The sequence below is a fragment of the Carex rostrata genome, chromosome 23 (genome assembly GCF_964058835.1).
Source record: "Carex rostrata chromosome 23, lpCarRost1.2, whole genome shotgun sequence".
Classification (NCBI taxonomy): domain Eukaryota; kingdom Viridiplantae; phylum Streptophyta; class Magnoliopsida; order Poales; family Cyperaceae; genus Carex; species Carex rostrata.
The window spans coordinates 1713304-1729334 of NC_135940.1; the positions used below are offsets into that span (position 1 = coordinate 1713304).

The 16031-nt window shown below is 31.6% G+C and overlaps 3 protein-coding genes across 3 annotated transcripts; all 3 read left to right on the top strand.

Annotated features, from left to right (window-relative positions):
• Positions 1-1634: 1634 nt before the first annotated feature.
• On the top strand, positions 1635-2549 carry LOC144575172 (uncharacterized). The gene has a single exon (XM_078325288.1). It carries the CDS (start codon positions 1635-1637, stop codon positions 2547-2549), a length of 915 nt encoding a protein of 304 aa, XP_078181414.1.
• Positions 2550-5427: 2878 nt separating this feature from the next.
• On the top strand, positions 5428-6865 carry LOC144575173 (WRKY transcription factor 55-like). Its single transcript, XM_078325289.1, has 3 exons — positions 5428-5759; positions 6068-6172; positions 6458-6865. The coding sequence occupies exons 1-3, from the start codon at positions 5428-5430 to the stop codon at positions 6825-6827; spliced, it is 807 nt and encodes a 268-aa protein (XP_078181415.1). The 3' UTR covers positions 6828-6865.
• Positions 6866-10278: 3413 nt separating this feature from the next.
• Positions 10279-15127, top strand: LOC144574983 (putative WRKY transcription factor 46). The gene is made up of 3 exons (XM_078325095.1): positions 10279-10534; positions 10801-10908; positions 14508-15127. Exons 1-3 carry the CDS (start codon positions 10401-10403, stop codon positions 14995-14997), a joined length of 732 nt encoding a protein of 243 aa, XP_078181221.1. The 5' UTR covers positions 10279-10400; the 3' UTR covers positions 14998-15127.
• The last annotated feature ends 904 nt before the right edge of the window (positions 15128-16031 follow it).

Below are 16031 nucleotides of genomic sequence, written 5' to 3' on the forward strand. Positions count from 1 at the left end.
AGAACATTATTATTGATTTTATTTTCAATAAATCCAAATCTCATTTTTGTGAATTTCAAAAAAATTAGATTTTAAAGTATTGAATCGACCCGATAAGCTAATGGATTGAACCCGATAAAATATTTGAATCCAATTCCTAACCTTCCTGGCAAAAATTCTGCGTCTGCCTCTGGTTGTAACGCTTGGATCAATCGTGGTAACGTTTGAAGTAAAGCACAATTAAATTCAGCTGTTCGAGATCAACCGTTGTAACAGTTATTGCCAGATACCAAGATTTTTTTTTCCCTCTATATAATAAAAACAAATCTTAGGTTTCCAACAATAGTTCTAGCCTCCTCAGATTTCAAAATAATGATTTTTTGCTAGACTTAATCTCCAGTAGTGTTGCTTGTGCTTCAAACTTCAACAAATTTACAACAATCTCAAACCTAGCTACTTCATCATAATCAAGATTAGAAATAGAGTGATTTGTGTGAGATCTTTTGAATATTCAAACACTAGAATCTTTAGTTCTCGCATCTCGACTTACCGGAGTTTGTAAGAGCTCACTAGTGAATTGAAAAGGTTTTAGAATATTAAGAGTCACCATATCCCCCCCGTTGTTGCTGTTAGAGACAATAATAGGTAATTCCGTAGAATTATTCAATTAATAATTTTGTGTCCATGTAATTCCCGCTGAATTGGATAAATCCAGCGGATATATTATATCTGAAATTTCTTGAAATTGATGATATGTTCTGTGATTTTTTTTTTTTTTTTTTTAAGTTTGAAAACCTTTTAGCATGTTCAGTTGCTGTAGAATTGTACAAGATGAAAATTGTTTGATACAAAAAATCACAAATTATGGAAACCGGCTCATACCATTGGGGTATATAGTTAGAAATAAGTATAGAAATGTTGGAGAAATAGATTATTCTGTTGTATTGTAGAAATAGTTGTGGAAATTTTAATTTGAGAAATATATTATGGAACACTATTTTTTTTAAGACGTCAATAATACTTTTTTGGTTAATAATTATTAATAACTTATTGAGCTATTGTAATTAATAACCTAAAGTTTAATAATTAAAATATAATTATTTTTATGAAAATAGATGATAGAATTATAACAAGTGATAATGAAAAAATTATCTGTAACGAAATAACATAAAAAATCAAACAAAATGCACTTGTCATGAAAATAGAAAACAAAATTTATCAGATGTTAAGAGAGAATGAGTAAGACATGTGGGGAAAAAAATCAAGTTCAACCTCCAAATTTGTTTCCATGAATTTGTGGACAAATTTAATTCCCATTGTTTTTCATTGTTATTTTTTTAACGTCAAAAGACCACCAAACTCACTTCGATATATAAATATCATCCCACCTAATATCCCACAAATTCTTATACAAATTAATTAGGCCAGCCATGTCCGAAAAATAATAGTTTGTCCTCGCTTAATTAGACATGATTTTGCAAGAATGTCACTTGTGTGTGTGTATATATAGAGAGATGGGCTATGGTGAGGTCCTTCATTCTTACCTGGGCTTGAACCAAGTCCTCACCTCAGACCGGCACCAGTACATGAAGATCCAAACGAGTCAGAATTTGAATTTATGAACGAGGTACCGGAGAAAAATCTGCAAACTGGAGATGAATGGGGGGAAGGAGACTGGGAGTAATGATGAAGGAGATGAAGAAGATGAAGAAGAATACACACAGCCCACTGTGAGGCAAAATAGAGAGAATATGTCGTTAAGTGGTCGTTCTGAGACTCACCCGTTTGTAAACTTCAATGACACATCTGCTTTTCGAGAAGCAGATGTTTCTTACTATGGTCGTCGGATTGAATACAAGAGTGAGCTCGCAAAAGGTCAATACTTTCTTAACAAAAAACAACTGACCAAAAAGATCAAAGAGTACCACGTTGACAAGAACAAGGAGACATATACAAAGAGAAGTGACACATCCCGGCTGGAAATTAGATGCAGCACTTCGGGTTATCGTTTCAAACTGAAGGCAAGAGCAACAAATGCAGGAGATACATGGATGATAACTGAGCAAGACATGCCTCACACATGCACGTCTGAGTACATCAGGACCGACCATGCACAACTGACGGCATCAATAATTGCAGATATCATCGAGAGCGACATTAAGGAAGACCCCACTATGAGCATCCGGAGTGTGGCACACTGTGTGAGGGTTAGGTTTGGCAGTATAACTCCGAAGTACAACAAACTTTGGAGAGGTCGTGAGATAGCAGTTGCCCGTCAATTTGGGAGTTGGGAAGAGTCGTACAACTTTATGAAACTATCGCTTATCGGGATATGTGATAAGAATCCCAGCTCAAGGAACGATTTTCTGACCAAGCCGAGCTTCGATAAAAATACAAGACTAGTCAAGCAAGGTGTTGTGGAATTCGTGGCCGTGGCATGGGCTTACGGACCATGCATCACCGCATTTAATTACTTGAGACCGGTGATCAGTATAGATGCAGCCTTCCTTTCTGGGCGGTATGAGGGCAGACTTTTGATGGCTTGCGGCTATGATGCCGAGAACCAATAGCATTTGCAATTGTGCACAAGGAGAATGAATAGAATTGGGGTTTTTTCTTACAATGGCTTAGAATTAATGTGATTGGTGTTAATAGATTCGTATGTGTTATATCAGACCAACACAAGGGTATCAAAGCTACATTGAAACCTGAAGGATCACTTAAAGTTTTTGAGAATTCTTTTTGAATAATAATTATTAAATAACTTAAAGTTTTTGTTTTTTTTTCAAAAATAGATACAACTTTTCATAAATTAAATGTCCTAGAATGATCACAATATTTTCTAGATTACATAGAAGTGACTTTTGAACCGGGATCAATAACTCAGAATCTAAGCATTTTTATTTTTTTTCCAATAACACATAAAGAAATATATTAATTTTTCTTACAGCCACAAAAAATCCGACCTGAAAAATATTAATCCGGGTTATTTGTTACAGTCTTTCTAATAAATCAAATTATATTGTATTCTATCTATTTTCAAAGAAATATATCCAGCATTTCTAATATTTCAATACAAAAAATAAAAACAAATTTCTGTTTTATAAAAAAAAAATTGGAATTAAAATTCCAATCCGTGGAAAAATTCCACGGGTGGGGTATTTTTAAAATTATTACTAAACTTTGGTTATTAGTATTAAAATATTTTTTTAATGGGGTAAAAATAAAAATGTCGGCTTGGTATGTCTCATATTTATGGAACACAACAACAATATTGAATTTTGTTTTCTTGTATTGTATCAAAACAAGTGATATAAATTGATATTGATCAATACATGTCAATTGATCTTTTACTATATTTTATCATAAGAGTACCAATGCAACATCATATATTTATATTGGTACTGATCTCTGGTGCTAGGCTGAAATTGAATGCAACAGCATATATTTATGTTGGTTCTAGGTCTGGTACTGATTTAATCTCATTGGCACAAGATTGGTATTAACAACCGAAATTGATTCGTCAAATCAATGATCTATAGTAAATTTCCAAGTGAAGATTTTCACTTCGATATCAAAGCCCCACACGAAAGATCATCAACAATAAAATTTATCACTTCGATATCAAAGCCCCCGACCAATTGTAAAAAATAGCGAGCAATTTAGACAAGCAACGTAGTCAACACAGGTCCAGCTGGGAAAATCAACAACCCGCGCTAGACAAATTATAAATGCCCAAATTAGCCCATAAAACCCGATAAGGATCAATTCATCATACGATAAGTATACGTCACTTCATCAATTAAAAATGATTTCAAATATTTACCCGTCACTTCATCAATTAAAAAGGATTACAAGCATACAGTTCCACTGACAACATCACAACAGTATAACCACAAGCACCAGATAAGCTACGGCAAGCACAAGGCAAAGTGACAACAGGTCACTATAGAATAGACCAGCCAAATAGATGCCCTTGTCGGGAAAAACAACAACCTGAGCAGTCAAGACGATACAACTAATCAAACGAATCAATGAATTTCTAAGGTGCTTACTTACCCGATTAACAATGGAATCCAAGAGGCGGCTTTGATAGAACGACCGGTACCGAGTCTCTACACTTCGCCGCTCGGAGTAGGGCTGGAGTAGTGCAGGGAGTAGGGCAGGGCAGGGAGTGGCGCAGGGAGGCGGGCGGTGCTGCTACAGTGAGGCGCGTGGGGGTGGGGAGCCGGAAAAGGGGGGCGTCTGTGGGGAGAGGGGTTGTGTTGTGTAGGTTTCACGGAGACAAAACGAGAAGAGAGAGGTCACGGAGACAGAGGGAGAAGAGGGGAGCGTCGGTTTGAATTAAAAGGCTCGGACCGTGGATAAATTCCACGGGGGGGAATAAGAAACTCCGGACCGCAGAAAATTTCCACGGGGAGAGGAGATTAATTCGGTCCGTGAAAAAATTCCACGGGTGGGGTATTTTTATAAATCCAGCTCAACTGTGGTTATAATTATTAAAATAATTTTCTTTTGGAGTAAAAATAAAAATCTCGGGCTATGGCCCGCAAACAAACCAAATTAATTTGCAAAACAAAAATCAAAGCAAACGACGCTGTAGCAATCATTTTGGTTATTAAATAGGAGCATTAATTAATTGATTCCAATTTAAAGTCTATACCATATTAATAAACATGCAAAACGCCAAAGATCGTAGAGAAAGGAACGCTACTACCCCATTAAAATATAGGACTATGCTATTTGAAACATATATTAACCAAAAATATAGCACCATAATAACCTACTAAAACACATCAAATTAATTTACAATATGCATGATATATGAAAAGTAAATATATTTATGGGATATATATATACTTGTAGCGTACATAAATTTTGTAGTACTACTATATTATTAATGTTTCGATATTAATTGATACTAATAAAAAACGTGTCCATATCAAAAAGTTAACAGAAAATATATATAATTTTTATTTGAATATAGTATATTTCAATTCCAACAGTGTCTATTATGAGAGCCAAAAACATTTCCATCTTATTCAATGACAGAGCCACATAGAGTTAGAGGACACTTGCCCCATGCATGATTCTAAAAATGTTCAAAATTATGCTTCTATTCACTCTACTTAAATATCTTTGCTCCGTCCATGATCTTAATTATTATATGTTTACCATTAAATTTCTTCTTTCAAAACATTCAAACATGTCCGTACTCGGTGTTGAAATTCTATTGTCCTTTCCTTGCATCTTCTTTAATTCTCACCTAACTTCATTTTTTTTTTTTTGAGGGAATCACCAACTTCATATGCTCCTAAAACTTTGGTCCCAAATAGGACCTACATATGTACAGTACTGAACTATATATTGCTCCTTGTATAACTTAATTGCCTTCATTCAAAAACAGATACAAAGAAAATAAAAACCTAACCTTCCTCGTATCAAACAATGGCCTCGTTTCCTAATCAAGATATAGTCATTAGAGAGGTAGGAAAAGCCTATGACCAAATTAAAAAACTTCAAGCGCTTCTTCAGTTCAAATCCAGGAAATTTGGAGAAGATGCATTATGCATGCATGAACTTGCTCAGCCTCTTTTTCAAGAGGCTTTGCAAGGGTTGAATCATTCCCTCTGTATAATGAAATCCGGTATGTGTAAAATGGAGGTGAAACAGGAGATTATGGCCACTGAGTCGGGTGCATCCGGTTGTGCTACTCTGGATGGTGTTTTGTTAAATGATTCTGATCAGAAGATTGCTAGTAAAAGAGGCAAAAGAAGAAGGTAATTTAATTAAATTAACAATTGAGAGAAATTTATGAGCTTAAATTTTTTTCCAAACAACTTTACCTAGTTCTTCAATTCCATTAAGTTTTTTATATGTATACAACTGGCATAGATACATTTTTTTATTAGCCTATCATACCACATTTAAGCATGAATATATGTAAGATAAAGAGAGTATATAATTATAACATTGTATAGACTAACTTAACTAAATATTAAAATAGAAAAGCATTAGTAATTAACATGATAAAATGATGTTCATTTTGTTTTTCTCTGACATTTCTTGTTCATTTTCATGTACACAGGACAGAGAATAATTCATGGACATGTACTACGACCATGCCATATGATGACGGATATCAATGGAGAAAATATGGAGACAAGAAAATCAGTGGCACCAACTTTTCAAGGTGTGGCATCTAATATAAGTTACCTACATGCTAAATTTAAGTACAAGAAACATTAATTCAAATGCCATGAAATAAAATATTTCACATAAATAAATAAATTAGAAATTATAAGGTGATCATCAAAAATATTCAATGATGCATTGTAAATTAAATCAGTTTACATGACAGAACATATTTCAAAAATCAATTAAAATGCACTAATTAAAACAATGGTCTCTTATTAATGTTTATTCACATTGTTTATTGACTAATCTGGAATCTAAAATAATCATATTTCTGACACAGGAGCTACTTCAGATGCACATTCAAAGAAGAACAGGGATGCCTGGCCAAAAAACTAGTGCAAGAAACAACCAACAAAGATCAAACTAATTTTTTCCATGTGACATACACTAATGAGCACACTTGCAATTCTCAGATACCAGTATCACCTCCTGTACCAGTATCACAATCAGATGTATATGAACAGAAAACTCAAAGAGGCAATTGCATGGCTCCTAACTACCTGCCTTCGTATTTACCTGATAATAGTCTAATGGAGGCTCTATCCAGTCGTTGCGGTACTGTTCAGAGATCCGGCGAATGGGATTTTGAGACGTTGATTATGGAACTTGTTGGTTTTGATTCCAGTGATGCTCATCTCCTCTTAACCTAGGTAGAACATGATTGTAGATGTAATGCACATATAGGAAATGTTGATGACAATATACCGTTATATATATACAGAGTAATAAATTGAAACCCATTCAAAATGATTAAATTTTGGTAGGTTCTTTTTCTTTTTTTGGAAGATATGAAGAAATGGTACACAATTTGGGTGCTTTTTGCGGTTGTTCTTTCCCATATTGATCAGGTTTTATATATGGTGATATATGTGGTCCAGATTATTGTGTTGATGATGGTTTCATATATTAGGAGCTTTAATTTTTTGACTATATTAATCGAAAATAACAATCGGACTTGTGGAACCTTATATGATCAGATGCGTGTTTTTATCAGTTACGGAGTCACATACAAGGGGACACTGGTTCCTCGTTCAAAATTTTTTCAAAAATATACTTTTATTTGTACACTTTTATAACATTGTTAAGATTCAAAAAATTATAAAAATATGTCTCATCCTAATTCTTTTCTCAAAACTTACTTTTATTTGTATTTTTTTTTAAAAAGGATTATAAAAATATACTTAATATTCAAAATCATCATAAAATTATACTTCATCCTAAAATTTTGTCATGCCGGCGTACTAATTATCTTGAATCCGTCCCCAACTTTTATCATTAAAATTGTCAACAAATATGAACTGTTTAATCATATCCAACGAACAGGACCTGATCTCAGCATCCGCATGGCCAATGTCATTTAATTTATATACATCAGCAGCTGCTCAATTTGGAGCGTATTAATTTTTAATCTTTTGAATTCCTAAAAAAAATTGAGATGTTTGATAAGGTCTTGCCTGATTTAACTAGCATGTTTTGAATTTTTATAATCAAATGATTGAACCGGCATCAGATGCCAATGAAAAGTTAGAACTTATTGATGATGCGAACTTAGAGAGAAAAAATGCAGGGGTTGATGCGTAAAAAGTAAGGTATATTATAGTCATAATAAACAAATTAAAAAAGTAGAGTATATAAGCACGTGACGATATAAATAGTAGAAGCATGTTCTTAGAGTGGGGTTTATTATAAATTAAAGCCAACAAAAACTTCATCATGTTCTTAGTACGTTTAATATTTTTTTAGCGTCTGATGGTTTCCCAATACCATTCTATCAATTTTTGTGGGTATTACTTACGGAACCAGATCTCCTGCCCCCAGAGTCACTGCGGAATGGACCCAGTTACTGTTAAAGGGTTTTTGATTTAGGGTTATATGGGGACCCACTCTGCAGTGACTCTGAGGGCAGAAATTTCCTGCCCCCAGGGGGCAGACGATTCGGTTTCATTACTTCAATTTTGCCACCCCACTGGTCATTTCTGAATTTCTTTGTTATTTTTATTTTAGCCAATTATTTGTTAATAATTTTTAGCTAACTGTTAATTGGACAACTATATTTGTCAACCATACAACTTTCAAAATTAGCAAAAATTTACTACTAAAACAGTTATATATTATTGTGTTGTAGGAACTCACATGCTTGATCATTATTACTCTTAAGCATGCAATCGTGATGACAAAAAAATTCAGATCTTCTATACCCCTCAGATCTGTTAGAAACAATTTTTTTATGGTATTACAAATGGGACATTTTTACTAACATCTAGTTATTTGTTGTTAAAAACACAATGTTCTGACTCGTTTTTAAAGTTATGATTTGAAGCAGCTATATTATTCATGCATTTGTTGGTTCATTTAACAATTAACTAATATTGTTTTGTTATGATTAATATGTAGTGAGCTATCATAACAACAGAGATGCCATGGAAGAACAGTCTGCAGGACTGAGTTGAGATAAATAGTTCATGTTTTCCCTTATCATATGTCTATTAAACTATTTTATTATTTATAATGCTAAATAGTCTCTGCACACAGAAAAGAAAAAGAAGGTTTCATGTCTCTGCACACAAAATATGAAAAAGATGGTTTCATGTCTCATGTGATGGTCCACTTATTATACATAAATTTTTACACTTACAGTGATAATTGCTAATATCTATATACTGTTAGCTATATGTTTATATCTTCACTGTAAAATACTTATAATTATATCCTTCAGAATATTTAAATAATGTCAAACTATTAGCGCGTATAGTCTGTTCTTTGTACTTCGAATGTTCAGCTTTTGGACTTGTATTGCTCGATATTCCAAAATTTTATATATATATATATATAGCTAGTCAGGTATTTATACTTGCAAAAAGTCAGGTGTTGAAGTAAAACCTTTGGTGTTAATTATATCTGCATCGCAAACAAAATTAATATCTATATATTGTAGCCTTGTAGGTGCATTTTTCTCCTAGACGTACGTCTATACTATCAAAGTCAAGTGTTAACTTCCTTTTTTGTATTTATAGATATATTTTCCATTATTAATATCTATATTTCTATGTATTTATACATTAAATTAGTTTTTAGGCTTTTTATCCTACAAAAATATTTAACAGTGCAAAGCTAAATATATAACAACACATGTATAGTTGGATATTTATACTTCAATTGTCTGGTATGAAGACTTGCAAAATCTTCGTGTAAAAATAACCGTGTGCATCTCTTGAACATTAGCTACAAATTAATCTACAAAATTTTATAATAAAAATGAACATAAAGGTGAGATTTCAAGAATTTTTCAAAATAAAAAAAGGACGGAAAAAGTTATGCTTAAAAAGAAGAGTGGAATGACGGATAAAGATGTTTACTAAAATATAGCAGAATAAAAAGATCAATAAAAGAGAACTTGTCTTTGGATTATTAGTGACAAAAAGCACTGCTATATATTGGTGTGAGAGATCGTAAGTTTGAAACTCAGGTGAAAATTATTTTTATAAATATTAAATAGTCTAATGGTTTAATGTCCAATTTTTTGTCTTGAAAAATAAATAAAACTAAAAATAAGAACATACTGAATAATAATGCGTAGAGCATGAATCTGAGGAATGATGTTCAGGGAAAAGAGATATTTTTTTTCTTAATATTTACAGGATCCATTCAATCATTTATTTGTAATCTAACTTATTTGTGAGCTATGTTTAACCTCATTGACATTTTCTTATTTGTAATATTTACTAGGACCAACTTATGTTCATAAAGACAAAAAAAAAAAATCAATTAATTAATTATGAAACAATAACAAAAACAAAAACAATATAACCATAACATGAACAAATTATTTGTATTTCTACGCAAACAGAGGAGTTGTAATAAATGTTACAAGGCCGTATATGTGATAAATTATTTGTTATATATGGCATCTATCATTTATTTTATATTAATTCCCCTTCTTTTTTCATTAAAATATGGTTGCCTATATATGCTTTTGGTCTTCTATTTCTTTACTACAACTTGATGATCAATTTATAAAGCCAACTGATCTCTAACTACTATTAATGCATGAAAACCTCACTGAAATTATTAAAAAGAAGAGTCATCCAAAGTTCACAACGCGACAAGACACATCCAATCTAATGCAATGTGTTTAGTATTATAATAGGTTTCATAATGGAGATCTATCATTGTAAAACTAGTGCTCTATTTTATCTTCTCCAACAAAAGAGCACACTTTGAGCATGGCATTCTCTTCATCGAAGAACAAAGATGTCAAGCAAGAATGCGATGATTTGTTGTGTGGCGAATTGTTTCCGGCGTCGTCATCAATAGAATTTCAAGGTGTAAATCAGAGAAGTGGAATGCGTAAATCAAGGTTGGTGTTTACTAAAAATAGTGCCTTGATTCTATGATGTATTGAATGATTTTTTTTTTCATAAGCCTAGTTCAGCTTTTATCAAGTTAATTTGTTTTGTACAAATTCTCAGCAAGGAACAAATCCTTGTGCTTGAGAAGAATGTTAATTCAGTTGTTGTTGTTATAAATGCTGAAATCTTGCAAATTAAATTGTATATGTTAATAAGAAAAGATAATTTATGGGTTTTTCTTAAATTCATTATTTTTCATTTGTATGCAAAACAGAAAGGAGGGGGGCAATATATGGTCTATAGAGACAAGTGCACCCTTTGATGATGGCTATCAATGGAGAAAATATGGAACAAAGAAAATTATGAGCTCTAATAATCCAAGGTAAAACACTTGTGTGCTTTCCCAATTCATCCCCTTTTCCTTTAACTAATTAATCAAATTAAAATATTATCAGAAATGATTATACCTATTACCTATTATGGGTAGATAATCGGATATTGATTTGGAAGCAAGAAGCCTCATCTTTATTTGTGTAACCAAGAATTAGATAATCTTATCTAAAAGATTGTTAGAAATTGTACCATTTCTTCTATTTATTAGACCAGTTAATAAAATTACAAGAAAAAACGATCTGAGAGTTATCTATATATACAATATGTGACTTTGCTTATATAAGTTTGGTGAGCGCGCACACATATAACAGAGATCTAATTAAGTTGTATGTGCAGAGATTTCTTAAAAGGAATTCTGAAAAATAAAAATCATATTGGAGCTAGAATTTATTCTATTGGATCGATCCAGATAACCTAGTACCAATTTAATCCAGATCACATGCTTCGTGCTTGTATTATATAATACTATTTTATGGTTAAACACCAATCATAGTTTAGGGGCATTTATGTAAAACAATATATCCGTAGCTTACCCATATTCTCAACTTACAAAAGTACATATTAATTTAGTAACCAAGTGTACTAATCTAGTATTATTCTTTTAGCATAGTGTTAAGAGGTCACATCTCGAGGTGGTAATTAATTAATTAATAACAAGTGGCCAATATGATGGAAAAATAATCAAACCATTGGTACCATTTTATTGTATTTAGATTAAAATAGGTATTATGTCCTAAATAAATATGCAAACTTACAATTGCAGAGTAAGTGTATATATATACCATATATTCTGCATCCATATAAAACTTTTGTAATAACACTAATCTACTGTTGGTATATATTCTTGGATATGGTTTATTTAGTATAATAATAAATTTCGCAAATTATTTATTTTTAACACCTTTCTGAACGAGTAGAAGAATTAAACGTATTCTTGAATATTTTTTGAATTACAAATTAACAATTTTCGAATTATGTACTAACAATTTACAAATTGTTCACAACCTATTAATTGTTCTTATTCTTGATATCGTTATTAATTATGAGTAGAGTCATAAATTCGGAAATTATTTTAATTTCAACATTTTTTTAACCAATAAAAGAATTAAACGAATTTTCAAAAATATTTCTTAGATTAGGTTTTGGTTTAGAACATCTCCTACCGTTGAACTAATGGATGGACTTTTCCTTCATTCTCAGTCAACAATAATTGTACCTAGGAACTGTCATTCAACATCAACTAACTTTTGTATTTTGTAAAGAACCATAAAAATGAAAAATATTGTTTTTTGATGTTATAGAAGTAAACAAATCATCAATTCAGTTTTTTTAGACATTTTCGAAGAAACTCAATCATTGATTTGATTCCTTCAGAGTTATAGTATCTATATTAGATATTTTCTGAGACTAAGGATCGATTGATATGTCTTGAAACTCTAACATACTAAATTAATTATTCCGTTCCTTCAACTACATAAAAAAAATACATCCTTCCTTTTCCAGACAAAACATTTAACATATTTCCAAAAATAAAAAATTCTTCGCACACCACCCCACTCAACTAGTCACATTTGGTACTTGGATTGTAGAAGAGAGATGGAAAGGTATTTAATTTATTTTATTAGAAACAATGATGTGTTCGTCATAAATTTTCCATAGCATTGAATGCATTCGATTAATTTCGGCATCTCCAATTAATCTTGAGTCTCACTACTGGATCGAATATATCCACAAATTTTATTTTCTTTTGAAAAACTTCAAAATTTTATCATATATAGTTGTCCATTATGAGAGAACAAATTATTTTGAATTATTCTCATATTTTCACTTAAATCTTGAATTTTAGGTCTCATGGAATAATTTCTTAATCATAATTAAAATAATCACAATGATACTTAGGGATATCCAGGATAAGTGATGTCAAGGAAACAAAAAATGAAAATTTTCTAAGACAAGGGAGGAGGGTAGTGAGGGAAAAGGAGATTAATTAAGCACCCCTATAAATTGAAATTCTGGTATTTTGGTCCATTAAACTTTATAACTGTTGCATGCATCAATACTTCTCAGACCTTTTTATAAAATAACATTACACTACCAGAGGCGGAGCCACAGCCACGCAGGGGTAGGCAAGTCCTGGATTTGGATCGAGATTTTGCCTACCTCTGATTTTGCCTCTGCCTACCCCTGATTTGGATCAAGATTTATTCAGAAGGATTTGAGTTCTTCTCTTTCGCCATTTTTTCCTTTTAGTTTTCCTGTTTTTCTCATCTTTTGTTATTTTCCAAAACTAAATGAGGAAGATAGATAGACAATCTATTTAAAACTGGATCGAATATATCCACAAATTTTATTTTCTTTTGAAAAACTTCAAAATTTTATCATATATAGTTGTCCATTATGAGAGAACAAATTATTTTGAACTATTCTCATATTTTCACTTAAATCTTGAATTTTAGGTCTCATGGAATAATTCCTTAATCATAATTAAAATAATCACAATGATACTTAGGGATATCCAGGATAAGTGATGTCAAGGGATATCTGAAAATTAAGCATATTGAATTTAGAATCATTTTATCGGGTCGGGTTCAATGGATTAGATCCAGAATACCCATTACCCGTTTAATAAACCTTGGACTTATCTTTTGTCCTATTATTAATTAAGATCACATGCTATTATTCTAATTTTTTTTATGGTTATGCTCCACATCATAATTTAGGTGCATATATGTAAAAGCAATCTATTTAATAGCTTCCCCATGTTCTCATCCCTACCAATGTACATATTAGTTTAGTAATGCACTAATCTAGTATTCTCTTTTTTAAGCAATTTTTTAAGAGGTCACATCTCGAGGTGCTAATTAATTAATACCAAGTGGCCTGGGTGATTGGAATCCATCAAATAGTGCTAATTAATTAATAGCATGTGTACCTTAGCAGCCTCTGCTAAGTTCTAAAAAAAAAATTAATAGCAAGTGGCCTGGATAAAGAAAGTATTTCTACCAGAAACAAAAAAAAAATGTGCAACCTTAAAGAATAATACTTGCAATCAACAAGTCCATGATCTGTATGTACAAATTTAATAAGAGTACTACTCTATTGTTGCTAATATTTAATATTGATTTTTTTTGTTAATTGTTCTATAATCGCCATGACCATATATCTCCGATGCATATATGATGTGCATGCTCGAGTTTGCATTGGAATATACATGATACATTTGACATTGTAACTTCCAACTAATTAATTAAGAGTGCGGCTAGTATGACACTTTTATATATACGGTTCGGTACCTGTTTTGATACAACTAGTTGCTTTATATATAAGAGCCATGCGTAAAAGGTGTTATGGGCTGTGTCTAAACCCAAATGGAACCTTTACCTATAAATATTTAGTCTCACCTAAATTGGGCCTTTTTGTAGGTACACATAGGCCTAGAATAATAAAACAAACAGAAACATATTTTGTCTTTTATTTTCGCCTCTTAAAATCAGTTGAATATAATCTTGATATTTATCTTATTTCTGCAAGTTCATTGAAAAATGTTACAAATTAATTTCCCTAACATAATTTGGTATTCTTCTCCAGATCATATTTTAGATGCACCTATAGAGATGATGAGAATTGCACGGCCACAAAACAAGTCCAGCAGAAGGACTTTACCGATCCGCCGGTCTATGAAGTCATTTACAAGAACTCACATTCATGCAACTCAACACCACTGTCAACTGCAAATCTCCCAATCCAATCCAGCTCGAGCATGATCATACCCAATTTAATCAGCGTTGATTTTGCAAACAGACCCGTGCATTCGGAACAATACTTCTCGCCTCTTGATTCAAAACCCTGTCAGAACCGGTTGAATTTGAACCAGGGTGTCAGTTTTCAATTTCACAATACAACTACTGAGTTTCCATCAGTTGGGTCTCGAATTTCCGATTCACATGAGACAGATGCATTTTATTCTGAATCATTATCTGATTATTTGCCTCTGCAAGGGTTGGATGAACTTGATGGATTTGATGATTTAGTTTTAAGAGAGTTCATGAACTCTTCTGATATGAACTCCTGTGGCTAGGCAGTTTAATTTTATTTTCAGACGCTTATGATTTTGTTTTTTAACATTATTCTGAAGTATTATATATAAATCTTGTATTAAAATTGTATATTTATACTAGTAGTCCCGCAACTTATTTGGTTTCATAAAATCATACGTACTAGTAATTCTGAATTAAAGTGATTAAATTTCATTAAAGAAGTTATGTTTAACTTGAAAACATTATTGGATGAACTTTGGAATTCAAAATTAAATTATTTAATTGATTATGATCTACTTTTTGAATGAATCAATATTTAAACATTATTTCTTGTTTGGCACATCATGAAGTTCGATTTGAAGGTTGAAAATAAGCGTTCATTGTTCAACAATTTTTCAACCACTTAATCTTACCAAACTCCAAAAATTTACAAAACTTTTAACATAGTTTTACATATCTTAAAAATATATAGATTATGTTCAACAATTTAAATTTGTTGTTTGAAATTGAAGTGATGAACTTCAATATTAATCAAATTCGTGATTTCTAACAATCAAATGTTGCCTCAGCTAGCAAAATGTATTCATGTTTGAGAATTGAGATATGAAGATAGAAAGAAACATTTATCTTCTTCAGAGAGAAATCACAACGAGAGACTGATCTGGTAAATGAAGTTCATGAGCAGTGGAGGTTTCTGAACTGAACTGAACTGACAAAGAAGATAGAGATTATTAAGATAGATTGTACACTGTTGATATGAGTGTGATTTCTTTTTAATTTCCTTTTTCTCTTTCATCTTGTAAATATCATGTGGGTTACAACTCAAAACCCACAAACGCAGTAATCAGTTATGGTTAATATAAAATAGGAGTATATATAATTCTTATTTTTCATCAAAAAAAATAAAGAAAGATGGAGGTATATTCTTCCAAATTTTAATTAATTTGTTCATAAATAATCTTTCATCACTATTTCGAACCTACAACTTTTTACATAGAATGATGTATTTTGTTACTAAACTAAAGACTACTTCTTAATTTTATTTATATTTAATTAGGAAGCTGATAACAGTACT

What these genes read in the sequence shown, in the direction of transcription:
- LOC144575172 (XM_078325288.1), top strand. Translation starts at nt 1,635, where the DNA reads ATGAATGGGGGGAAGGAGACTGGGAGTAATGATGAAGGAGATGAAGAA.
- LOC144574983 (XM_078325095.1), top strand. Translation starts at nt 10,401, where the DNA reads ATGGCATTCTCTTCATCGAAGAACAAAGATGTCAAGCAAGAATGCGAT. An exon ending in AGTGGAATGCGTAAATCAAG is followed by an intron (nt 10,535 to 10,800) that starts GTTGGTGTTTAC and finishes TATGCAAAACAG; the next exon opens with AAAGGAGGGGGGCAATATAT. An exon ending in ATGAGCTCTAATAATCCAAG is followed by an intron (nt 10,909 to 14,507) that starts GTAAAACACTTG and finishes ATTCTTCTCCAG; the next exon opens with ATCATATTTTAGATGCACCT.
- LOC144575173 (XM_078325289.1), top strand. Translation starts at nt 5,428, where the DNA reads ATGGCCTCGTTTCCTAATCAAGATATAGTCATTAGAGAGGTAGGAAAA. An exon ending in AAAAGAGGCAAAAGAAGAAG is followed by an intron (nt 5,760 to 6,067) that starts GTAATTTAATTA and finishes TCATGTACACAG; the next exon opens with GACAGAGAATAATTCATGGA. An exon ending in AGTGGCACCAACTTTTCAAG is followed by an intron (nt 6,173 to 6,457) that starts GTGTGGCATCTA and finishes TTTCTGACACAG; the next exon opens with GAGCTACTTCAGATGCACAT.